The following is a 25,739-nucleotide window of genomic DNA, read 5'->3' as shown; positions in this document are numbered from 1 at the left end:
CCTTTCATTTCTTGACATGAATACCACTTGGCAAGAAATTTAACCAAATATACAGGAGCACCTCTATCCAGTAACTTGTTTAACAGACAATAAAAGGACATTAACTTTATCATATGCTTTTGATAAATCAAGAGCGCACACATATACTTCTTTGCTACCATTTGATAGGTAGTAGTCGACAGTCTCCTTCAAAACAAAGGAACAATCAGAACATCCATGACCCTTTTTGAAACCAAATTGTTGTTGACTATACATCAGCATACCATGCAACTTGTCACGCCTTATTAGTTCCAGTGCTTTTGATATTGTTGACGAAACAGCTATTCCTCTGTAATTGTCTGGATCACCGGCATCACCATGTTTATCTTTAGTGACTGGAACAACATAATTAAGACTCCAAAAATTGAGTTGGGACTACAGAATGTCTTAAGCAAGCAGTAAAGACTGTACTCACGTGGATAGCTAATTCAAAGCCACCATACCTAAGGTGTTTGGACTCTACTTCATCAGGTCTATTATAAACACTATAAAAATGTACGGGCGCGTTCGATTGGGCTCTTTCCTCAGAGTTGCATGGTAGAGTTGGCTCTTCCGTCCGTAGAGCTTTACAAGTTGGAAAAGGGACGTGCACATGGCTAGAAGAGACTGGAATTTCCAGAAGAGGCTGGAAGAGCCCATCTAGACGGCCTGTAACCCTCGAAGTGCCAGACTCCTGCGCGAGGTATCGTCAAGCCGATTCAGTCAGGCGCGGATTCAGAGCCTCAAGACCAGTGGACGATTAATACCAATAAAAAATAAACATTGTTATTAACACAGAATTTATCTTACCTAACGGCACTACGTATACGCACTAAGTTAATTGCCAATTAGCTATATGAGTCTAGGATACATACGGATTAAATTCAATTTTTTGGGGATGTTTTCTAGTAAAATCATAGATGAATTGATCGTAGTCTAGTTGTTACAGGTCGTAGTAAATTTTGAAAGTGCGAAATCGTTACGTTCCATTGTGAAACGCAGGTAAGTTTTAAGTAGTCGTAGTCCACTCATGCTCCGCTCACAACTAGCGGTCACTGTTTGCATGTGTGCATGCAAGGAATTCTCAAAAGTGTATATTGTTTATCTGAGCCGACTGCTAGAGCTTGCTGCGAAGGTGAGGGCAAGTTTTCTATTTCAAAAGCTTGTCATTAAACGTTCCAGCATACCTCGTCCAAATTTGCAGGACTCTATCTAGGCAGATCCTCCTGGTAAAACGCTCCAAGCTCCTCAGCTTGTCGTTTCCAAAAGGTGCATGGCTGTACACATGCATAGCTAGAGGAACAATTGCTTAGTCCAAGAACTGTTCTTTTCTGCGTTTCTTAAATCTTTTCCTGCGCACAAACGAAAGAAATCCTAAGGTCCCAACAACATCTAAGTCTACGCACTTACTGTATTTGCATAACCTATGAAGTAATCTAGGAACAAAACGACAATAGTTCTTCTTTACTCTAACTGTAAGCGTCTCTGTTAGTGGTTCCGCTGCGTACTACAACGACGAGATAGGATGGCACACAGTCAATGACTCATGCACCTACAGTACAGCTTCATGAACTTTTTCAGCTGCCTAATTGAACCATCGGTCACTGTGTTCCGACACGTTACTTATCTAGTAGTTATGCATCCCGTGGAAAGTCCTAACTACGTCTCTGTCCATTCTTTTTATAGAATTTCTACAAAAATTCCTCAAAACACGCCCACTAGCTGGGTTGGGAGGGGAGGGGGCGAACGTGCAACAGCTACACCATCCCTGGAACCGCATCTGACAGTACCGAACTACTGTCCAACTCCGTTGGCTATCGGCGCCGGCGCCGCGATACCAATACCGATACAGAATCGGAAACTGAAAGGAGTGCTTAGCCAGACCCAAAATTTAGAGTACTGTAAAGAATGTTAAATTTGTATGTGATTATTTCCTAACAGCTACACGAAGCTACGTATTTGGCACAAAAACTGTCTATTCTTTCCTAGTTGTCTAGACATGTCTTGGCATGTGGTGTCTAGTGACGTGCAGTATCCCATGACTTTTAATAGCGCGTTAGTGCTTCTTCATTAACCGAGGCGTAGAAAAGCGCTAGGGTAACGTCAGCCGTCACGCCTTAGCGCATGCGCTCATGAACCCGCTATAATAATAATAATAGTCTCGCGTAGCCAGACCCTTTTGGCCGCGTCATACTTCAGGGCAAAAAAGGCTTTTAACGCACGCTAGCACGTTCTCACAATTTTTTAGGTAGGTTCCCGGATTGGTACCATCACTTTGTACGAGTGTACAATGGGATTCGATGAGGTGTACGGTCAAATTGGACAATTTGGTGCATATCAGAGAAGAGTGTTAATCTTTCTCAGTATAATATGCATGTCAGCTGGTTTTTACGCATTTTTTCCTGTGTTTGGAGACACGGAACCGCAGGCATGGTTTTGCCGTGGAACAGAAGATCAAACGGACAAAGGCATGAATGAGGATGAGAAATGCAAATTATGGAGTAACGGTGGATGTCTACCAAACTATCAAGCTGAGAGAGAGTCAACAGTGACTGAGGTTTGTCTACTTGCTTGTTCGTCTGTCAGTCTGTCTGTCTGTCTGTTAGCCTGCCTGCCTGCCTGTCTGCCAGCCTGTCGTTTGTTTGTTTGTTTGTCTGTCTGCGTGTCTGCCTTTGTCTGTTTGCCTGTCTGCATTCACTTTTGCGTCTGTCTGTCTGGGTCTGTCTGTCTGTCATGGTAGTAATTCAAACATGATTACTATTACAGACTAGATAAAGTAGCTAATAGCAAACTTTAAAGTGTCAGTCTGTCTGTCTGTCTGCCTGTCTGTCTGTCTGTCTGTCTGTCTGTCTGTTTGTCAATACATATATTTTCAAACATTGAACTATTATACACCATCTATGCAAAGCAACTAGATACTACCCAAGCCAATAGGGCTTGGTTCTACGTACAACTGTTTATATTGTCTGTCTTCTATTTTATTTTCAACATCAACGCTACCATACAGTGAATATCAGTAAAAGGCACCACAGCTAAATAGTTAGTTCTCGACCCATCGTCTGTCTGTCTTAATTCTATATTGAATGCATGATTAAAACTACACTGTAGTACAATGTCACTAACACTAAAACAAAGCTAAACATAAAACTACGAGTCTATGGGACTCAGCTAGTGGCCTCTCAATACAACAACTAATTAAAGAGACATTTGGAGATTTGCGTTAACGCAACGTTTCAGAGATGCACGCTAACGTACATTTGTAGTGTCTGTCCTGTCTACCAGTTGACCATGTTGGAAGTGGGTGGTCCCCTGGACATGCTTTTGCTCATGAAGCCCCTTTCTGGGTCCTGGTCACATGGACTTCATGGTGTACTCCATATTGTATCGTGTACGATGCATATACAATGCGTGGGAGTGTCAAGACGTGTGCAAAATGTGACGTACTGTGTACTTGTGACAGTGTAGAGTCTGGTACAGAGTTGTATGTTTCAACTGTATTTTTTGTTAGTATTTAGTAGCGGACCAGCTCGTCTACAACTTTTTTTGTGCCACAGCGTATATGTTGTGTTGGTAGGGCTGCAGCTACGCCCATACGTGCTAGTTGCGGTTGTATGTTATGGAAGAATAACATACCGTGTCTGTCTGTTTGTCTGTCTGTCTGTCAATACATGTATTTTTGAATCACTATAGTAAAGTCCAACTACCAGCAATTACAAGCTTATAAAGTCTTCAAACTACAGCTGCATGCACAAGAAAGAATACTAGTTAATGGAAAGTATTTTTTGAGTGAGAAACAGGTAGAAACATGATGATTACAATCTCCACAGAAGACGCACTAGACCACAACGTGGACAAGGTAAGTCTGCGATAATCCAATGGAGATTGAAGCCATCAGAGAAAGTAGGGTTGAAGACCGAGGGAAGCAAATGAAGATGAAGAGGATGACAACAGCTACTCGTGAAAGATGCAAGAGGCCATGTAAACGTGGGCAAGGTAAGTCTGCGGTCCATCCACAAACACTGAAGCCACGCAAGAGAAAATGAAATGAAGGCAGATGTGATGACAGCAGAATCTTCGGAAGACATGCTAGACCACATGCACGAGGCCAAGGTAAGGCTGCGATACATCCAACAAGATCTGAAGCCATCGAAGAGAAAACAGACGTAGACATGTGCGCAGAGTCGGCGGCAGCAAAGTTTGATTACACTTTAGTAACATCAATGAAGAAACTACGACACAGAAAACAGCAACAAGAGCGTTCATTCCAGATAAGGGGACCCCAACATCGAAATTGGTATGATGCAAGAAGTGATAGTGGCAGACGCCACCAACACAATGTTTGTCTGTCTGTGTGTCTGCCTGTTTGTCTGTCTGTCTGTCTGTCTGTCAAAGAACATTTATTGAAAACATCAACGCTAATACAGAAAAGGCTACATATATCACTAATAGTTAAGATATTAACAGCGGTTGTAGAAGAAAAGCTCTAACGAACAACCATCTGCTGTTTGCACTGTAGCTGTCATCTACAGAGTTATTACCACAAACTATTCTGTCAATCTGTTTAGCTAAGCACTACTATTGCAACGTTGTAATTTTTATTGACAATATTTACTGTCGGTATGTTTTAGGTTAAATTCAATCGAATTCAGCTTTTCGTCTTCATCACGTGATCTTAGTGAGATCTGGTGGAGAAACTCTCCACTATTCCCCCAATGTCCAAAATGATAAAAACCTCAAGGGAATCAAGCAAGGAGAACCTCCACCAGTCTGTCTGTCTGTCTATGACTTTGTTGTTTGCAAGGACTGGTTTGCTTTTACAAATTCCTAGCATATGTACTGTACAAGTAGAGTGTATATGAATAAAGTATCGGTCTGTCTGCCTGTCTTTCTGTCAGTCTGTCTGTCTTAATTTCAAGTTGGGAGTTTTTGCATTGCAAAGTTGATCCAAATTTCTGCTGCTATCGCTGTTGCTCCTTTTGTGGGTTCGTGGTGCTATTCATTATGTGAAGTCCCTCAGAGAATTCCATCTAGAGCAGGTTTATGTAACAGTCCAAGGTACTTCAAAGGCAACAACTCAACCTGTGCTGCATTTCAATATATATTTTATTGAAAATAACTGTATAGATTGCAAATTATTGATGTACACATTGATCAGAGGAAAGTTATCACGCTAATCAAATTACGCTGATTGCACTAGTATAAGTTTGACCCCGTGCACTTGCAGCCACATTGCTACTAGACATTGAACACAGTGTGCTACTGCAGCTGCATTTCTATCACGGGATCTAGTGTTTTTAGTTTGTTATCCGATTATTGTGAAGCAGGTATGTTAACTTCAACATCTAGCAGGTGTGAGTTTGTGATGTGTTTGGAGTTGCTTCTTGTCAAGTTAGTGCCCTTGACATAGTTTCTCCTGGTTAGGGCTAGTAGTTGTAGCTTTCTGTGTAATTTTAATGTTTATCAAGTCATACATCAATGTTACTTCATTAAAGAATTAATGATTGAATACTGTCTAGTATGAGACATTAGATCATACAGAAACAGTTCTGAGGGTTGAGGCAGAACTTTTTCCAACTTCTCCATTGATAATTTGACAGACCAGATACCAGATTCTGTTTTTATTACTTACTAGATAGTATCAAATGTTTTGGCAAGCATCATACATGATAATTTTTAGATGGATTTAATTAGTGAAAGTAATCAGCATCCGACAATGGGTAATTGCAGTGGTTTGTTAGGACAATGCAGTTCTTACTCAGAATTGTTTGGTGATGGTAAATTATAATATCTATGTTTAAATCACATCAACATCCTGCAAGGATTCAACACATTGCTACTATTATGTCATTTTGTGTTGGTGTAATTTCTGATCAGCAGTTAACAGAATGCGATCAGTCAAAGTTTTATGATTGCAGCTTTGTCATGTGTGTACGTTTGAAAACCTTACACAGAACCAATATTTTCTGTCATTTTTTGGTTTTTAGTTTGTGACTTTCATTACACATTTATACAGTTGTGGAGTTTTTGTGCATACAGCTTTATTGAGAAGAGTGGCAAACGTTTGACCTTTGTTTTTAATCTTTCCCACTGGTGTCATTCTTTAGACTGGAGAAACAGACTGGATGTGTCCAAATTGTATGATTCCAGGTTGTCTTAGATTTGGTTCTTGTTTTTACCTATGAATTGTCATTCACACTTACCGCAATATCTTTCAGGACATTCCGTTTGTCTTCTTGTTGTTTACCTTGAACAGACAGACGGATCGACAGACAGAGGCTTTATTTAGTAGGTTGTTGTGATCAACTAATCACCTTGTACATAAACTAGACATCTATAGACAATTTGCATTGCATTTGATTGTGAACCTTAATTAAAGTAATACATGCACTTCTGTTCAATAGGTAACAAATATATTTGGCTTGTAAAACATTTTTGGGATTGTGTTATAGTGGAATTTGATTTGTCATGATCACTGGAAGAAAGGATTACCTGTTTCTGCGATGTTTGTTGGTGTTGGTGTTGGATCTTGGCTATCAGGCTATCTCTCAGATTGTTTTGGTCGAAGGCTTGTAGCACTGTGGAGTTTTGCTTTGGCTACATTGGCTTGCTTTCTTACTGCATTTACATGGAGTTTAATGACATACACAATAGCTCGCTTTATTCAGGGAGTTGTAGCTGCTGGTTTAGTTCCAGTACCTTTTGTATTGATAGGAGAGCTTGTTGGAGCTTCAACAAGAGAGATGTGTGGAAATGTGCTGCAGGCAATGTTTGCTGTTGGAATGTTGATCCTTTGTGGACTTGCCCTGATGATCAAGAATTGGCGGACTCTTGCAATAGTATGCTCTTTACTAGCCTCTATATCGATTCCTATTCTTTGGAGGTTAGTGTGTTAGATGAAAGATGCTGTATATTATATACATTTAGTAAGGTCTTTGTCAGGTTCCATTGTAACATAATTCATGGTAGTGAATTGTGAACATTGAGTTACAACTAGTGTTCACCAAAGCCTAAAACACTGAATGAATGTTAATCAAATAGGGCAAAGGGTGACACTGGTAAATTATTAAAGTATTATGTATGTTCAATATTAGAGGCAATTTACCATATCCATCCAAATACAAGTCCAGTCCTTGAATTAATAATATGGTGGAATGCAATAAGCTTGTGTGTGTGTGTGTGTGTGTGTGTGTGTGTGTGTGTGTGTGTGTGTGTGTGTGTGTGTGTGCGTGCGTGTGTGTGTGTGTGCGTGTGTGTGGTAATTAATGACGCAGGGCTTGTATTTAGACAGGCACTTATATGGTAGGGAGATATTGACTGCACGCTAGAGAGTTGCAAATGGCTTCAGTTGTCAATTATGTACACTACTGGTATCTGTTGACTTGATTGTCCAGCTACCTAAAAACTACAGCAAGTTGTCTGCAGTGAAACGTTCAAACTCTGATTCTTCTGATAGTACTCGATTGTCTTCTCCTGTTGTGTGACATCTGTGGGCATCAGCCCAGTTGCTTCCGCTGATTGTGATTTGTCATTGCAGAGGTAGAGATCATGTTTAACTTGCTTCACAGTGCTTTTGTCCTTCATGCAGGTCATTAGAGCATCTTGCATGCCATAAACATTTGTCGTGATTCTCGCACACCTGAAAGAATAGATGATAGTTTCACATGAGTGGTTGAGTAGGTGCCTCAGCTGCAGGTTGAAACAAATCCTGCCTGTATGCATGCAGCTAAAGACAGTGTGGGTTTTCTATTCGGTCTGGGTATTTCATTAAGTAATAAGAACAACTCTCAGAATAAGCTGCAAAGTGGTTTGAATTGAAGCCCCAGTGCTTGAATTTTTGTGGGACTTGTATTTGGGAAGGTATCATCATATTATGGAATCTGTGGACAAATGAATATGTTGGCATATTGTAACTGTAACCATGATTGGAAACAGTTAACATATTTTAACATATGAATGGAAACATTTAACATCATTTAACATATCAGATGCTAAAATTATTAAATTGATTTAAAATTGGTGCACATTTTATTTATGTTAGTTAAGAAGCATATTTATCATCTAGAGTGATACATTGCAATTATAGCATACTGTATATTTCTGTATGAACAGAATGTTGTTGGCATTCATGCTTTGAGTGGCTTACCACATTCATGTTTTGAGGATACAAAGCAATTTGTTACTTCCAATGACAGGAAAGCAACATAGTGCTGATAGTTGAGGGTGGATAAAGCAGCATAATTATTATTACAGATTACTTGGTCACTAAAGTCATTGGTTTTTATGAGAGTATTCTAGATAGTTTAGGTACTGTAACTGCTGCTTGGTATGACTTGCATTTGTGTTTGCTGATTATAATTTTTTGAAGACAAATTCCTGAGTCTCCAAGATGGCTTTTATTGCAAGGTCGCAAGAGTGAATGTGATCAGCTGCTTAAGTTAATTGCAGTCACAAATGGTGCATCTGGGGTAGACATTGATGTGGATAGTACAGAGACAAACAACAGCAATGGAGGTGAACAGCTGAAAGATGGAGTAGTGGACCTGTTCAAGAATTCAGTAATGCGACGAAGAATCATAGTCATGTTATTGTATTGGTTGGATCTGAATTGATTATTGATAGATATATTAAAGAAATGATAGTGTTGTGTCTGTTCAGGTTTGCAGCATCTCTGAATTATTACGGATTGTCAATGAATGCAAGTGTTGGTTCAAACATGTATGTCAGCTTCTTTTGTGCGTCAATTGTAGAGTTTCCAAGTTATATTGCATCTAGCTGGTTACTACGACTGTAAGCAGGCACATTTGTACTGCAAACAGAGTGCTGGCTAGTATAAGCAGTTTGTTTTACATGTTGCAGGCAAGGACGACGTAAAAGCACTGCTTTCTTTACTGCACTTGGTTGCTTGTCTTTGTTAGTGTGTGTATTCCTCGTATCAGGTAATATTCTGTGCTTGTTTATATCATTTTTTGTTATTGTGTGCAAATTTTTATTTAATGACAAAGGGACAGTCTGTATTGCTGCTTATGTATCTAGCATTCATTTGCAAGTAGTTCAGTCAATAGTTCGCCTGATCACAGAAACTTCCCAATGACTGAAAAAAAAAACGAGTCACAGTCTCTTGGATAAACTAGAGAAACATGAGAAAGAAAGACAGACACAATTTTCATAATTTACTGTCGTAAAATATTATTGTTATTATTATTATCATTATTACTACTACCCGAGATCAACATGCAGGTGCTGCAATGGTAGTTCCCTGCCTTTCAGAGTTGCGTCTTCAGTATCGTGGCCTTAGAGCGGTCGTCTTGAAATTGATTGATTGCAGTACTGCATGTTGATCGATCTCCATTGAGACCTGTCATTAGCTATTTTTCCCACTGTAGAGGATCTATATGGCAAGATTTTAAGTTCGACTTAGACTGTCTTTGAAATCTTCTTTTGACCTTCCTGTAAACGTGCTCCCTCTGTTAGTTGTCTGTAGAACACAGCCTTTGATATTCTGTCATCGTTCATACAACCAAGTCCGCTGACCAACGAAATTGTGCTGATCACAGGAATGTCTCGATACAATTCATGTTGCAGATTCGAAGAATGTACGTATTAGGAACTAAATCTTGAGTGACATGCCTGTGATATAGCGTCCTCATTTTGCAACCATATAGCAATGTTGAGATGACAATAACTCAATACATGTTCAGTTTGGTTTGCAAGCGTACCCGTGTTTCCACCACAATCATTTTGTCAATTTTCCAAAAGCAGAACGCGTTTTGGATACGAGATGAAATCTCTTCGTCCCCTTTCAGATTTTTGTCATGATGCTTCCAAGATAGCGAAAGATGTTTACTGACTTCAGAGGTGTGCTGTAAACAGTAATGACTGATTGCTTAATGGAAGTACCATGTTAGCTTTTAGTGTACCATCAATTCTGTTTTTGCAAGCTAGTCTAAATATCAAACCTACATGCTGCACCAGGAGGGTCTGCATGTCCTCCAGCGTATGAAAGAAGGGGCCACAGTCAACTGCAAAAAAGGAGCTTTCTAATCAGCAGTTCTTTGACTTGTGTTTGTGGTGACAGTCTGTGATATGCCATTGTCGGTACTAAACTTGATATACATGCCTTTCTAACAGTTTTTAATGTCACATAGCTTAATGTGATGTTAAACAAAGCGGTGCTCTAACACATCCTTGCTTACTATTGTTTGATGCCATGGAAGATTGAGACAATCTATCTTTATCAACCATCCGAGTAGTCATGTTGTTGTGAAAGGACTTGATAATGTTGACGATTTTGACAGGACAGCCTTGAGTAGAATTTTCCAAAGACCCGGCCAACTAGCCATGTCAAGAGCTTTAGTTAAATCTACAAACACCATGTAGAGATCTTTATTTTGCTCCGGGCATTGAATATCACGCTACTGACAATGTTCTGCAGTTGTTTACCTTAACAAGAATAAACCACACAGCTATCTAGTCTACTCTACAAGCAAGATGTGACAAGAAAAGTCATTTAGACAGTATGACCTTTTCTTGTCACGTCTTGTGTAGAGTAGACTAAATAGGTGTGTGGTTTTACTTGTTATTGGAAACAGTTGTAGACTGTTGTCACTATATAGTATTGTTGTTTTTGTTGTTGTTGTTGTTGTTGTTTTATTACTATTGTTTAGGGAATGTATCACGTGATAGTACCTTACTATCATTTAGTATGTTGGCCAAGTTTGGGCTTGGATCTACATTTGCAAACCTTTACGTTTATGGAGGTGAACTGGCACCAACATCAGTGAGAAATATGACGATTGGGATACTGTCAATTGGTGCAAGGGTTGGAGGAGTTGTGCTGCCATTTGTTATGATGTTGGTAAGGATTTGACTGTGCAGGCACGCATGTGCACACACACATGCATGCATGCATACACTCACACACACACATGCATGCATACACATTCACAAATGGACAAAAATGGACAAATGTCAAGCCCTCCACGTCATTCGTGAATGACGTCAACCTTACGGTTAGTTACAGAGATAGCTCCCCTGCCTCTAGAGACAGGGCCTCCATGCGCTACGTGGAGGCTTAGGGCCCTGCCTCTAGAGACAGGGCCTTCATGCAGTACGTGGAGGCTTAGGGCCAGCGCTACAATCCACGTGGAGCTTGGCCAGAGTCATCCAGGGGCACTGACTATGGCGCAGCTTTGGGACTGGACACCAAGGCCCACACGTACCCGTCTGCTGCATGATGTTACTGCCAAGCCAGCAGTTATGTCCACCCCAGTCAATGACCAGGTACTCATTTATACTTCTGAGTCGAGAGAAGCAATTGTTTGTAAGTTTCTAGCTTAAGGAAATTATGCCATAGCTCGTCATCACTGTGACTTGAACCTGCAACCCTGCAAGGTCCCAGATGTTTTCATTTTCCAAATGCACTCTCTAACCAACTGAGCTATTGCACCACACACACATGCACACATGCATGCATATGCACACACACACATGCACACATGCATGCATATGCACACACACACACACACACACACACACACACACACACACACACACACACACACACACACACACACACACACACACACACACACACACACACCTTGACCTTGATTCCACCATACTCACTATGGGTTTTGGCAACACATTGTAGTGGCGCTTCTGCAAGCAGCACGATCATCAACTTTATGAAGACTGGTATGTAATGACCTGAGGTCTCTTCTGACGACATCTATCCGTATCTGTTTAGGCCCATGTGTTGGTCTTGTTGCATTACTAAGTCTGCTGCGAAGTCGTTGTTTTTTGGGGTGATTGTCACTCATGTGCAGCAGATGGCCCAGCCATTGCAATCGTTGTCTCTGTATTGTCATAGCAGAAGAGTCTTCACATGCTCGTTCTAAATTGTCTGAATTCTTGATTTTATTCCATCTTGAGACACCAAGAATCGATTGAATACACCGCATGTGTAATGTATTTAAGCGTTGCAAGTTTGCTTGTGTAACTGACCAAGTCTCACATCCATATAGCAAAACTGGTCTCACCAAGGCAAGGAAATTTTCATCTTTGTGGAGATTGAAAACTGTTTGTTGGCAAGTATCCTTTTCTTTCAGGAACCAAAAACTTTACTTGCTTTGCATAGACGAGCATCAATTTCAGCATTGCATCCACCATTTGGGCTCATCATACTCCTCAAGTAAGTAAACTCTGTAACGTTTTCAAGAACAGAACCGTCAAGAAGAATACGTGCCAGCTTGCAACCAATGCTCAAAACTTTTGTTTTCTTGATGCTGATTTTTGTTCCTCATTTACAGCAAGACTCATGTAGACTGTCTGCTAACTTTTGTAGTTCACCCGAGGTCTTCTCAGTTAATGCTAAATCATCAGCATACATAGCAGCTTTAATGACACTAGTTTCCTGACGCTGTATTCATGTAGAGACTTCCCTCTTTCCTGTATTCAATTTTTCTACTCCACCAACTTTAGCTTGTTTAGTGCTCTGTGTACAATCTTGTGCATGACGAGATTAAATAATACAGGCGACATAACACAACCCTGACGTACACCAACTGTAACTTCAAATTTTGAGGACTTCTCACCTTTAGATGTGACAATGTGTTTCATTGTGAATGTGAGCAATCAATTGTACAACTTGTTCCTCAATGCCTCTCTCTTTCAAAGTAGTCTGAGATCTCACATCTCTAGGTACGGAGTCAAAAGCTTTTCCAGATCAACAAAACAATGTGGACAGCAGACTCATGTTCAATGGACTTTTTGATTAACTGACGGATCAACCATATTTGATCAATTGTTCCTCTACCTGAACGAAAACCACATTGGGCTTCTAGTAGTAGAGGTTCAACCGACTGTTTAAGTTGTTTCAGAAGAACATATACCTTTCCAGGTACACTGAGTAGTGAAATGGCTCGATATTTGTCACATATTAGTCTGTCATTTTTCTTGAAAACAGTAACAAGAACTGAATCTTTCCAATTCTGTGGCGCTTTTTGTGAAGACCAAACTTGTTGAAGAAGCTCAGATAGCCAATCAAAAAGCTCTGTAGGCCCAGCTTTCAGTAATTCAGCTGTTATTCCATCATTACCAGATGCTCTATTTTTTAACTATTTAATAGCATTGGTGATTTCTTCTTCACTGAGTGGAGCACCAGAGCCAACAGAGTGTACAACCATTTCAGAGTCTATTGCAATAGGACGTCTGACATTTAAGACCGAGTCACAGTGTCTCTTTCAACGATCTAACTGATTGTCAGGACAAAGTAGTTTCTGACCATGCTCATCTATAATTATTGAGGCAGGTTGAATGGGTACTTGATTGAAGTTTTTGAGCTTTCTGAAATATTTATAATGTTGTGTTTCAAGTCATATTCTAAATCAGATGGTTGTTCATGCAACCACTCTTTTTTATTGTGTCGAACTGCTTGTTTCACTTGTTTGCATAAACTAACATAATGTTTTCTAGTCATCTCTTTTTCCTGACATCTCATCCAAGCGATGTGAGCTTTACGTTTCTCAACTATCAACTGTAATGTATGTTCAGAAGTCCATCTATTCTTTCTGTTTGAACAACAGTTAGGTGCTCATTTGCAGAGTCCATAATTGCACTACAAAGTCAGACCACATAGCTTCAGTCTCAGTATATAATCTTTGTGTGAATCTAGTCATGACGTTATTTTGATATTTGCCTAGAGCAATAGGATCACTGAGTTCGTTCCGTGTAAAAGTTTTCACTCCTCATTTTTCACGTGGCTTCTGAAGTTTCAGTACCATCTTACTACCAACAACTTTGTGGTTACTGTCAAAATTTGGTACTCGTTGTACTCTTGTATCATATACCATTTCTTGCATAGACTGTTTTACCAAAACATAGTCTTTTAGACTTGGCTCTAATTTGGGATTAGGAGGATACCAAGTGACAGTGTGTATATTTTTTTGCTGGAAAAAGGTGTTTGTGATTCTCAGGTTATGTGCTTGACAAAATTCTATCAGTCTAACACCATTGTCACTGTGTTGACTGTGATAAACCAAACTGACCAACAACTTTGAAACTGCCTTCCAAGTCTAGCTTTAAAGTCACCCAGCACAACAACAAGCGAACCTTCCTTATGCTTAGTGACATAGAGTTGTCGATAAAAATCATTTTTAACTACAACTTTGCATTGTTCTGTTGGAGAGTAACCAACAATGACATTCAAAGTTCCTTTGTCAGTGAGAAAGTCAGCACGCAATATGTTATCTGAGATACGATCAAACAATTTGAGTGACTTCAACACATTATGTCTTACCACTAGACCAACACCCCTGGAAGCTAGCTCGAGTGGTCCAGAAAACAACATACGATAGCAGGAGTCGTCATCTAAATCCATCATGCGCACCAGGTAAGTGAGTTTCAGTAATGCCGCACTGTAATATCAGTTGTAATCAACTCTTTGGCTAGAAGGTCAGTTCTGCCCACACCCTTTAGTGTTCGAACATTCTACACACCAAACTTGAGCATTTGATCCTTTTTTCCACATCACATCATTGATTTCTTTCTGTTTACGATGAAAGGAAGAGCTTAAGCTAACAGTTGAAGGGTACTGTAAACTTAACTTGCAGCTATTCTTTACTATTGTATTGCATATATGATGAAATTTCTTTATGTGGTTTCTCATGGAATTTACTGATGACAATACACTAGGGCAATCCAGAATAGGACATCTCATGGAATGACCAGACCATGTTATTGTGGAACCAGAAGCAGATTGGATTTCAGTCCGACTACAAGCTGAGTTATTAGTGGCAGTCGGAAAGCCCTCAATATCCTCTTCCAGCGAGCACAGCCCCTTGATTGCCGGGTTGCCTCTCAATCTTTGGAGCCCAGTTCTATTCCTGGCATCACTTGCTCTCTCCCCAGTGCCACCCCTACTTTTGTCCACACGCCGGAGAATGCGCTCTATTCTGCGTTTAGTAGCAACATATGTTTTGAGTGCTAGCCTCTCACTATCTTCAACTTGCCGAAGGTTGAAGTTGGCATATATTTTCTCCCCCGGGCAAGGGAACTACCAGAAATACAAGGTCCCATGGGGTACCCTCTTGGAGGGTTTAGTGAGAGGGCTTTCACCCCCCACACACAGACACAGACACATACACACACACACACACACACACACACACACACACACACACACACACACACACACAGACAGACACAACACACACACACACACACACACACACACACACACACACACACACACGGACACACAGACACACACATAGACACACACACACACACACACACACACACACACACACACACACACACACACACACACACACACACACACACACACACATAGACACACACATAGACACACACACACACACACACACACACACACACACACACACACACACACACACACACACACACACACACACACACACACACAACACACTTTATGCATGTACTTACTTGGTTAGCCTATTTTTGCCACTTTTTCGGAAAGGCAAATTCAGTAATATAACAGTGAAATTAACGATAGTGTGTGCACATTCTGAAATGCCATTGCTTAGCGCTTCCCTATCAGAAGAGCACTTGTTGGGGATTGGGGAGTGTAAGCACTTTGGTACTGTAGTGTTGTCCTTCCATCCAGGTTAGCTGTAGCAAGACACATCACTAGTACTGCATACACGTGTCAGAACGATGAAGCCCACCTTTTTTTATGGAATAACCAAGCACATATATGACAGTACCAAATTAACAGCCACACAATAAAGATAAGAGTTGACATCACGTTTTGGACACAAGAAAACGTTGGCTTTCTGCCAGACTACTGCTTGACAGAAACTACTGTATCAGTATCAGCCTATTGCTTCTCACTTGCACAGGGCAAAATAAAATTTGACGTTGTTTGCAAGGCAAAGAGTAAATGGTGAAATTTTGTTTACCCATTGGGTATCTACTGTACACAATTGTGCAGATGCTCCTAGAGATTGTCTGCTTTGTTACTGTGTGCTCATTTTGTCATGTCAAAGCTGCTTGTAAGCCTATAACTTTACTGCTTCTGATGGACTTTCTATATCAGTGCAAACCCATATGGATTTTCATTCTCAATAGGTATATGTAGTGAAGAACTTCTAATTTATTGTGATTGTTGTTGCTTCTACTTGCAAAAGATGTCAGTGAAGTGTTGGTCAGAGCGATTTAATTTGCACTAATTTTTGCTTTCTGTAAACATAATGTGATACTTTAGTAGTCTGTATTTCCTAAATTCTATAGAATATAGTGGTGCAGAGATTTTAACAATGAAATGCGCAATCTTGGTCATTTCGCCACTTCCTCCTACTGATGATGGTTGGACATTTTTGTTGAGCACTGGAATGATTGAAGATCAAATCATATATCAACAAGGCCTACAAAGTAGAGAAAAAACATTTCTAGCCTGACTAAGACCAAAACGTACTGCAGTTGAAGCTTTCAAAAGTGCCATTTAATCTCATTTGAAGGCAGACGTAGTACACAACACATTTTGAAGGCAGACACAGCACACAACACATTTTATTTTAAGAGAATTGGTTTGGAAAAACAGATGAAGCTTTCATTTAACATACATGTATGTCTTCTGTGCCTACCTGCTTACCTTTCTTTCTGACACTTACTTATATGTCTATGTCTTCAAGGATAAGATCTCCAAGTCATTGCCGTATGCAGTGTTTGGTGTGTCAGCTCTACTGGCCTTACTAGCCGGACTACTTCTACCAGAGACAATGAACAAAGAACTGCCACAGACATTGGATGATTTACTGGATGGTAGATGAAGCACTAGTTGTAACAAGCAATAGTTTCGCTGATCTTACAGTGTGTCTTGTGTTCTCTAGATTAGAGAGACTACGCTGACATCTATTAAATATATATGGCAACATTTTTGTGAGTACAATAATGCAATGTGACACTAATTAATTTGCAAATTAGAAATTGAACAGTACTGACAGAAGTTTTCAAGAATCAGAGGAAACTAAGTTGAAATTGGGTCTCTTCTATGCTCCCTTGTCAACTGCAGCTCATCACTGATCTTTGCAGGTTGTTGGCTGACAAGGTATTGTGTCATATCCACTCCCAAATCTCGAAGTGCCGATAAGAGTTGTACTTCTTGCTGCTTTTCAGCAGTTTCAATAGTCACCAAGGCCTAAACATAAAAGTAATACAGTATATCTGGTAAATTAATGTATATGAGAAAGTTGGCTGCAAAATATTTAGTAATTGGCCAATCCAACTAAGTATGCAACTTTAATTGAATGATCCAATAGTGAAAGTACTTCTATAGAGACATCATTGCTATGTCTGTGATGTAGAGACATGTGACTTGAGTATTGTGATTGGGCAGTAGACAGGTATTGTGTTTTGACTGAGTTAGAAGCGTATTAGAAGGGGTGTTGATTTGACTGGGTTAGATTTTGACTGAGTAGCGGTAGCGAGTACAAGTGACATTAGAGAATATATATATTATACATAATACTTCACTGTCAACCATTGGTGCAGTCTACTCGTCCTGTCTCATACGGTGCTGTGTTCACCTTCGGGAAGTCTGCGACAATGTCACACTGGAACAGTACAATGCCAAGTACTGTATCTCCACTTATCTCAACACCATCAATATCTAAACACCTCAGCTCACTTTTAATTCAATTTTGATAAGCTGAAGCTAGTTAGACTCACAGACATGGGAAAGTATACTTAAATATTGTACAAAGGTTGTTTGTTCTTACTGTTGGTTTTGATGTCAATAAATACATACATACAATACTATTCTCATTCAATAGTGTTCACACATGCCCGTTACTACTATAGTCTCCACTAGAATGAATGCAGACAAAATGAACACTCCAGGAGCTTTAGTTACATTAGTACACGAATCTCCTGCACCAAATTTAAGACACGGGTAAGCATAAGTGAGGACTAGAATTCTAAATGAAACGGCCAAACTGCTTTCCAAATTTCCAAATAGAATGTGATCCCAAAAATTTAACTAAAGTAGCTGATTTAGACAGCACTCTATAAGTGCCAGCCTTGATAGCACCAGACAAACACATCAAGCCTTACCAATATACTCTGCTTCACTCTTTGGAGGGTTACAGTAATGCCTCTGTAGCCGGACCAACTGACGGCCGATTGGACAGTGCATACGCTCATTGTTATCGCTGGTGTTAACTGACATGCCAGTTGATGTGATGATGTCTTTGCATGCTTTCAAATGGTAACGAATAGCTATCATTATTTGTTGTACTCCCTTATTTCACATGTCATGGGATGTTTTATCTTGATTTCTAGTTTGTTTGTTTTTCAATATTTTTTTGCTGATTCTAGTCAATTTCTTGCAGTTCTTGCAAGGTCTTGAGTACATGAAAGCTGCCAGTTTGAAACTGTCAGAAATTGTGCAACCTTTAGAAGGAAAAAGCTTTTAACATGTCGTTACTTGAAAAACACATCGATATAGTCAAATGTTTCAACATGCCCCTATTCTTCTATCTCAGTTAAGTTGAAGCCATGTGTGAATGAATGCAACATTCCTATGTCAGTTTCAAGTAAGCAAAGCTCCAACTGTTTATTGAGCATAACTGTAATGCAAGCATCTCTTTTGAATTTTTGTTCCACACTTTGCCTGCTCACATGCTCAAGGGCACCGCTACAATGTACCTGTAAAGTAGACATGCCAAATGCAACATGACAAGCCCAGGCGTTGGCTTTGTTTAAGGCTCATCCTTGCCAGCATGGCTTGCATCTTTTCATGTGATGTGGTCTGCGGGCTCATGCACCCATGATACACATGTGAGGAGCACGTGTGTTCACATTTCACAGATCAACTGCATCCGTGGGCTGTAAAAATGTGTCCACTATTTGTAACTGACAGGTGCCCCTTTGTAGGTTCAGAATGTATGCAAATATATGGAATTTGCTGATGGAAGTTGCCAATTGTCCGTAAATTAGAGGTACCCACATTGGTCAGATGGTTGCAGGCCAGGTTCCACTGTAAATCTTAATTAATGTGCTACTGGCAAGTGAGTTCACATTGTGGCAAACATGAGTGGTGACATTCAACTCTCTGGTGCATTACTTACCTCACGCTCTTTAGCACTTCTCTTCAGCTTTGCCTCATGTTGCCTTTCCTCCTGTTTCAGTTGCAATAGCTGTCTCTTCTTGTCCAACTCTTGCCTCTGAGCAAACTGAGCCGACTCAATTGCTTGTCCTACACATCAGCAAATTCATTGTCAATCAATAGTACAGCATAACAAATAGAAAACTACAACGTTGAGTTGTTCGTTCCATTTCTTTCTTGAGTTTAAAACCTTCCAGTTTGGCTACCTCCTCTTGTATCTCAGCATCCAAGTGTCGTTTTGTGCGTGTATGTATAGCATTGTCCTGCAATGCCTGAAACTGGTCACTTGCGTGATATCCACGGTACACAACATTTGTAAACTGATATCCAATGCGCTGAGCTCTCTGGCACAGTTGAGGGTATGTCTTAAGATTACTCAGTTGATGAGTCTCTTTATGAAATTCTGAGTAACTAAAAATCGAGTAATTTTGTACAACATGAGCTACCTGAAAACAAAATTTAACATTTACACACCTCATCTGAGATGCAAATGCAATGACATCAGAGCAGACGGCACTAGTACAAAGAGAACTCCAATCAGTGGGAAGCAAAATGCATTGCAAAATTATTCTTTACACACGCATGCACACATACACACACACACACACACACACACACACACACACACACACACACACAACTTTTTCAGCAGGCATATTCACAAATCTGAAACGTTCTGTTGATTTCCCTGCCTTACCTGATATATGCGATGGCTCCATAATTATGCCCATGTAAATAAATTTAGTGGCATTTTTTAATTTATTTGCCCTAGCATCATCACAGAAAATCCCAAAATTGAATGCCACTAATGCTACTGGCTTTACAATAATTACTAAATCCATTGAAGATATCTAGTGATTTAATAGTAACCTCGTATGGTTATTATGCGAGACTCACTTGATGAAGTCTGCTATGGGATCATGGGTCATGTTCAGCTAAACATAAAATCACTCGTGAATAGTTCAAGAGAGCATGATTGTAGAATATAACTGATGACCATTTTATCTGCACTAGTCAACTGATAGAACATCATTAGTTTCACTCGCATTGTCACATCATCATTTGTGCGGACCTAAACATAACAGAGGCTATAGTACAAGTGTAGCAAATACACCAAGTCACAGTTCCATCACCACTCACTTCTCGAACCTACATAACAAACAAACTTCCTAAATGCAGCAGCACAGCAGATACTGTGGTTGCTGTACTTACATTGTAGTACATCTGACCTGGAATTGTACTCAGTTTATGAAACTTGTGAGCTGCTGGAATCCACCTTGTTTTGTCATTAGAATCGACCCCATGCCAATTAAACTCATGAAGCCTGGGACACAAATAATTAAATGATTTAATTAATTACACTGTGTGCATTTTTAGTACCATTCATGTGCAGTGGGGACAAAAACTGCAGGTCCATAAAGTAGACGGCGTTCAACAGCGTTGTTTTCCTGTTTATAAACGACAAGCATTTCATCTGCTGTTAGTTTGGTTGCTTCTTTGACTTCAATGCGATCGTGTTCTAAAGGATTTTGATACATCCTGCAAGGACTACATAAACAAAACTTCAACATTTAATTAACACACACACACACACACACACACACACACACACACACACACACACACACACACACACACACACACACATATATATATATCATATCAACAAGGTTCCTGACATTCTAGGCTGTCTATAGTTTAATTTGATTAAACTATTTGTTTAGTAGCAATAACTAACCAAATGCTATGAGAGATCAGTCTTTGCATGTGACCCAAAAGACCTCAACAAACAATTGCGAAATTAAGTTACACGTATCATTCCTCGTCTCCTCTACATTCATTGCCTGTTGCTACAAACCATAATAGGGTGAGCTTCAGGCATAATTAATGACAACATGAGACAATTATTTGTGTAAGATTCTATAAACAATAGTGAATGATTTCGTTGTCAATGCTGTCACAGTTCATGTTTAATTTGTAACTGCTCCCACTGCCATAGTAGTCAAAAACCATTTTGACAGGGATACAGTTTGAAATACAAAGCTTCTCCCCATATGTGGTTATAGAAAATGTTACCCTTCATCTCATTATCACCTTTACCTCAATATTTACACTAGTCTCGCGTAGCCAGCCCCTCCCCTTTTCTATTTTCGGTAGGCGGGGAGGGTCTGGTGCAGTTGCTTTGATGTCTTCGTGTTGCCGCTTGTACGATAAACGTTCAACTAAAGACTGAGTGGGTACTTATCTCTTATGCAAAATGGCTGGAATTTCCTCTCTTCGTCTTCTTGTGAATTGTGTTGTCATGTGAGCAACGCAGTCATGTCTCTGCGAATGTGTACTTACACAGCACTCAGGGCGTCAATGACAGCCTAGACGTAACTTATGAGTGTCGATCAGTCGCCCTGCCCTGTCTCCGTCACCAACCTTTGTATGTATGTATATGTGCCTGAATACTGACGCAACAGTGACAGCAAGAATCAAACGTCTTCACACTGCAACGTCCATTGTTTCCATGGCCACCGACTACGCAGTGAGCATGCTCTGCGTGTCTGGTCGACCTCTAGCTAGCACGAGACGACAAAACATGAGCATAGGAACACACACAACAGCTCGGGCAGACAGGGCAAACAGGGCAACTGAACGGAGACAGGGCGACTGATCGACACTCATAAGTTATGTCTAGGCTGTTGTCGACGCCCTGAGTGCTGTGTAAGTACACATAGAAGTTACACATTCGCAGAGACATGACTGCGTCGCTCACATGACAACATAATTCGCAAGGAGACGAAGAGAAGGAAATTCCCGCCAGTTTGCATAAAAGATAAGTACCCACTCAGTGCCAGGTACATCCGGTCTTTAGTTGAACGTTTATTGTACAAGCGGCAACACGAGGACATCAAAGCAACTGCACCAGACCCTCTCCGTCTACCAAAAATATAAAAGGGGAGGGGCTGGCTACAAGAGACTATATTTACACAGCGTGGCAACAAAACACTCAGTGTCAATAAGACTATTCAAACTGTTAACCAGACGGTGATATCAAGGTGCTCACGCATGTTGAGTACTCATATGCTGCTTATGCAATTCACTAGCAGGCTTTACTTTTTTAAATATCAGGGTTTAAAATTCTCCAAATTTGGTGGTCACAAGAGCAATTAAACGCAAAGACACGCCTACTTTATGTACAACCACGCCTACTTTCCTATTTCAGTGTGCGCACATTACATTTCAAACTGAAACTGAAAGTAGATATCAGGGATTTGTATGTGTGGTTTACATGTATATTAGGTGTGTAACAAAGCAGCTATAAACCCTGTTCACGTTGACCTGGCCATGGGAAGTCTATGAGAAAAGACCAGGCTTTTACATGTAATCATTCCTTGCCACTGTAATATAATGTTTGGCATATTGAGGTAATTAGCCCAACCCACTGTCTCAGTTCCAGATGTTGTGAGAGAGTAAACAGGTGGTAGAGTTAGATAATAGCGCTGAGGTGTAACTTACAGCCTACAGTAAAACAGGTCAATCGCTTGGTCCGACAAACCGACGCGCCATCATCCACAATGCACGTTCCCCTTTGCAAATTCCCATTTGCGATTGGTCTGTTTCCTAGAGACACCGCTAAAATCACGTCATGCGCAAACATCAGAACTTTAGCTGCCATGGTAGATAGATCTTTTCTGTTGTTATTAGTACAAATGGGAGATTCTGCGGTTTTACAGTCGGCCAGACCAACACAAACCAAAGAGTAGGACAACCATGTGCAATGCCGCATTGAATCTTTAGGCGACCAGATTCTCTACGTTCACTCGCCAAATAGCAAGAGCTAGTTGCCAATGGCAAGGAGGCACCAGGAATTTTAAACCCTGAATATAGAAATTTATATTTTGAGTCAAGGTTGACAAATACCGTGAATCCAGAAATTTTCATACTCATGAAATTTTCGTTATTTTCGTACAGATACCTGGTTGTACTAAAATAACATGACTAATAAAATTTATAGATAAATGCACTTGAATTCAGCTACAGTACAGTACCGATGTCCTACATTAAAATAACATGTGTACGAACTACTTAATGGACAGAAGTACTAAAATTTATGAGTACTAAAATTTCTGGATTTATAGTAGCTATATAACTGTGATGTCATTACAGTTTTTAAAGATGCAGGGTCATGCTCGGGGATGCGCAATTGAGCCAATCTCAAGTGACGTAGTTTTTGCGTCGTAGCTATTGTACGTAACATATGTTCAAGTGTCCTGGCAAGAAAATCAGTCTCAACCGCCAGGAAGTCCTTCAAACACTGTTCATATGTTGCGCATGCGCAGAAGTCAATAGACAAAAACTACTGCAAAACTGGCTATTTAGGTGTCGATCAATGGGCACGGCAGCAGTGTAAGCTTTATAAACAATACAATTTTTGGTGCTCACTGTGAACTGAGTGCGCTTGATTACTCTGAGAGAAAGGCGTGACTACGGCAGATGCCACATACAGGAACATGACGTGTGCTTTCTGGTCACGTACAGAGCGTAAGGAACTCCGATCTGGCTCGAAGTGCAAGGGTGATTGTCGAATTTTACCGAAACTGCAGTGTAGCAACCTCAGTTTGAGGTTTTAGAAGAAAAATTCCGAGAACTACATCTAAACAGACTAGAATTTAGGTACCAAAGTCACGGTCTAACGCAACCTCATACTGCAACGTCTTGATCGTTCCAATTCAGGCTATAGAGAGACTTCAGTCAGCTTTGCCTTCAGTGCAAATTAGAGTGTCCAAGTCCTCGTGGTTACTGAGTGTTTGAAAAAGTACCTTTTCAAAGGAAAGCAGTGCACATGTCTGAGCGTGACCCTGCACCTTTAAAATTCAACTGACCTTGCAACAGTTAGGCTCAAGAGTCCAGCCTTGTTGTTCAGATTACAAAAACGTGTAGTCTCGGAGGTCCAGAGTTTGCCTCAGACACAGACCACTGGTGCATTTACATATGTCGTTATATGTCACATATGTGGTCAAGGACACAGCTGCAACGACTAAATTCTCTAAATAATATGACAGTGAGGATTTAAGAGTCAGATAACTGTATTTGCTGAAAACTAGATAATAGCTTCAATGCGGCAGCAACCTGGATCTGGCTGCCTATTAGGATTTGGTACATGAGGCAGGGTGCTAAAGGTAATTGGGATTCGTGAGGATTCGGATTAGCGTAGTTCAGATTAGTGAGGTTCTACTGTATTGACAGAGCTAGTGCATGCTGGGTGATCACCCCAAAAACAGTCAAGTGACCATAGACCAAAGACTGCTGACTTGCATGACATAAAACAGTAAATCCAGTAATGGGCAGGAAGCACTACCCCTTACTGAGCGCTTTCTCACACAGGGTTAACTCGGGTTAACTTGGATTAAGATAACTCGGGTAGAGTTATGATAACCCTACTCCACCCAACTTGTGTTCACGTGTACCCAGGGCTCGAAAAATTGGTCCAACTAGTTGTCGTCATTTGACAAGTGTCCAAAATTTTTAGGTCGTCAAAATTTTTAGTCTAGGACGTCATGTTGGTATCAATCATTGTGTTTAATGCCGCCATTTTGTACGGCCTTCTAGAATTCAGTGCAGTGCAATATTCCCACAATGGCATGCAACTGATACACACACATTACCGCTGAGCCAATGGATACGACGTGCTAGATTTTACAGAGCTAGACATTTTCAAGGAAGACAATAGTGATAGCTTATTGAATTAGAGATTAAACGCATACCACCTATCTTTGTCAAAACAAGGTGGGGTTTCAACCAGATATCACATTGTGAAAAGTTGTCCGTTTCTCGCTACTAAAATCATATCTACCTATTTCAACCTACAGGATTTACTATTGTCTCCACTGCTCCCTAGTCACAACTTCATGCCTTTACTTCGTCGGAATCTTGAGATGGCTCTTGCATGCCCAGTTTCATTATCCGGGATATAAGCAGTTTGTCAACGTACGGCACGCTGCTGGCAGCACTACGCGTACATGCCATTGCAGGCGCGTACCCAGGATTTCTCTGGTTTTTTCCCCATATTAATATCAATAATATTGATCTGTTTATATTAATATCAATATTATTGATCTTAATAACTGTTTTTATATCAATATCTAGATTAATATTGATATTAATGGTTTAATTGATATTTGATATTTACTCTCATCCTTGTAATATCACGATGTCTTATGTATCTATACAAGTTGACAAAATGTCTTTCAAAATCATTCTTCGCGGATGTTTCCTGGAAAAACTGTTAATAACTGCATCAAAATCAATTGTCATCGATTGATTGATGTGTAGTAGAGCCAAACTGCTTAGTCTTTCTTGGCCCATTGAGGACCTTAGGTATGTCTTTAGTCGCCTTAAGACAGACACGGATCTTTCACACTCTGCTGTCGTGACTGGCAGTGTGCAAAATATGCGCAGCACACAGTTGATGTTTGGGTACATAGTTTCGTCAGCATATGACAAGCAATCTGCAGGCGTGTGAGGAAACGCTCCTTTGAATCTGCGCCATTTGTTGACCCAGTTGTGCATCTCCTGAGGCAGC

At 40.3% G+C, this 25,739-nt stretch overlaps 2 protein-coding genes and 1 long non-coding RNA gene across 5 annotated transcripts; 2 read left to right on the top strand and 1 right to left on the bottom strand.

The window, feature by feature from the left end:
- The first annotated feature begins 2,279 nt into the window (after window positions 1-2,279).
- Window positions 2,280-17,040, top strand: LOC134177872 (solute carrier family 22 member 15-like). Of its 3 annotated transcripts, XM_062644649.1 has the most exons (8): window positions 2,280-2,575; window positions 6,468-6,898; window positions 8,384-8,611; window positions 8,674-8,805; window positions 8,875-8,954; window positions 10,683-10,873; window positions 16,695-16,824; window positions 16,893-17,040. In XM_062644649.1, the coding sequence occupies exons 1-8, from the start codon at window positions 2,309-2,311 to the stop codon at window positions 16,895-16,897; spliced, it is 1,464 nt and encodes a 487-aa protein (XP_062500633.1). In that variant the 5' UTR covers window positions 2,280-2,308; the 3' UTR covers window positions 16,898-17,040. The 3 variants fall into 3 exon arrangements, 2 of the variants coding, with proteins under 2 accessions (XP_062500633.1, XP_062500632.1); XR_009969566.1 differs by lacking the exon at window positions 16,893-17,040 and having other exon boundaries at window positions 10,720-10,873; XM_062644648.1 differs by lacking the exon at window positions 16,893-17,040 and having other exon boundaries at window positions 16,695-16,832.
- LOC134177873 (uncharacterized) lies at window positions 2,602-5,059 on the top strand. The gene is made up of 3 exons (XR_009969567.1): window positions 2,602-4,128; window positions 4,198-4,312; window positions 4,647-5,059. It is a non-coding gene; the product is annotated as an uncharacterized LOC134177873 (long non-coding RNA).
- Window positions 16,894-20,711, bottom strand: LOC134178540 (uncharacterized). The gene is made up of 9 exons (XM_062645413.1): window positions 20,549-20,711; window positions 20,381-20,492; window positions 20,309-20,317; window positions 20,166-20,240; window positions 20,066-20,103; window positions 19,643-19,684; window positions 19,320-19,579; window positions 19,131-19,258; window positions 16,894-17,200 (listed from the first exon to the last, which is right to left on the bottom strand). The coding sequence occupies exons 1-9, from the start codon at window positions 20,704-20,706 to the stop codon at window positions 17,030-17,032; spliced, it is 993 nt and encodes a 330-aa protein (XP_062501397.1). The 5' UTR covers window positions 20,707-20,711; the 3' UTR covers window positions 16,894-17,029.
- Window positions 20,712-25,739: the final 5,028 nt, after the last annotated feature.

The sequence above is a fragment of the Corticium candelabrum genome, chromosome 4, assembly GCF_963422355.1.
Source record: "Corticium candelabrum chromosome 4, ooCorCand1.1, whole genome shotgun sequence".
NCBI classification, from domain to species: domain Eukaryota; kingdom Metazoa; phylum Porifera; class Homoscleromorpha; order Homosclerophorida; family Plakinidae; genus Corticium; species Corticium candelabrum.
The sequence above is the reverse complement of the archived record's forward strand: the minus strand, read 5'-3'. Positions and strand labels throughout refer to the sequence as shown.

Bases quoted from the DNA above. Each gene is read 5' to 3' on its own strand.
- LOC134177872 (XM_062644648.1), top strand. From the start codon at position 2,309: ATGGGATTCGATGAGGTGTACGGTCAAATTGGACAATTTGGTGCATAT. The intron at 8,612-8,673 runs GTTGGATCTGAA...GTGTCTGTTCAG, and splicing joins ATAGTCATGTTATTGTATTG to GTTTGCAGCATCTCTGAATT. The intron at 10,874-16,694 runs GTAAGGATTTGA...TATGTCTTCAAG, and splicing joins TGCCATTTGTTATGATGTTG to GATAAGATCTCCAAGTCATT.
- LOC134178540 (XM_062645413.1), bottom strand. From the start codon at position 20,706: ATGTATCAAAATCCTTTAGAACACGATCGCATTGAAGTCAAAGAAGCA. The intron at 20,493-20,548 runs GTACTAAAAATG...TTTGTGTCCCAG, and splicing joins GTCCCCACTGCACATGAATG to GCTTCATGAGTTTAATTGGC. The intron at 19,259-19,319 runs GTTGTAGTTTTC...GCTGATGTGTAG, and splicing joins AATGGAACGAACAACTCAAC to GACAAGCAATTGAGTCGGCT.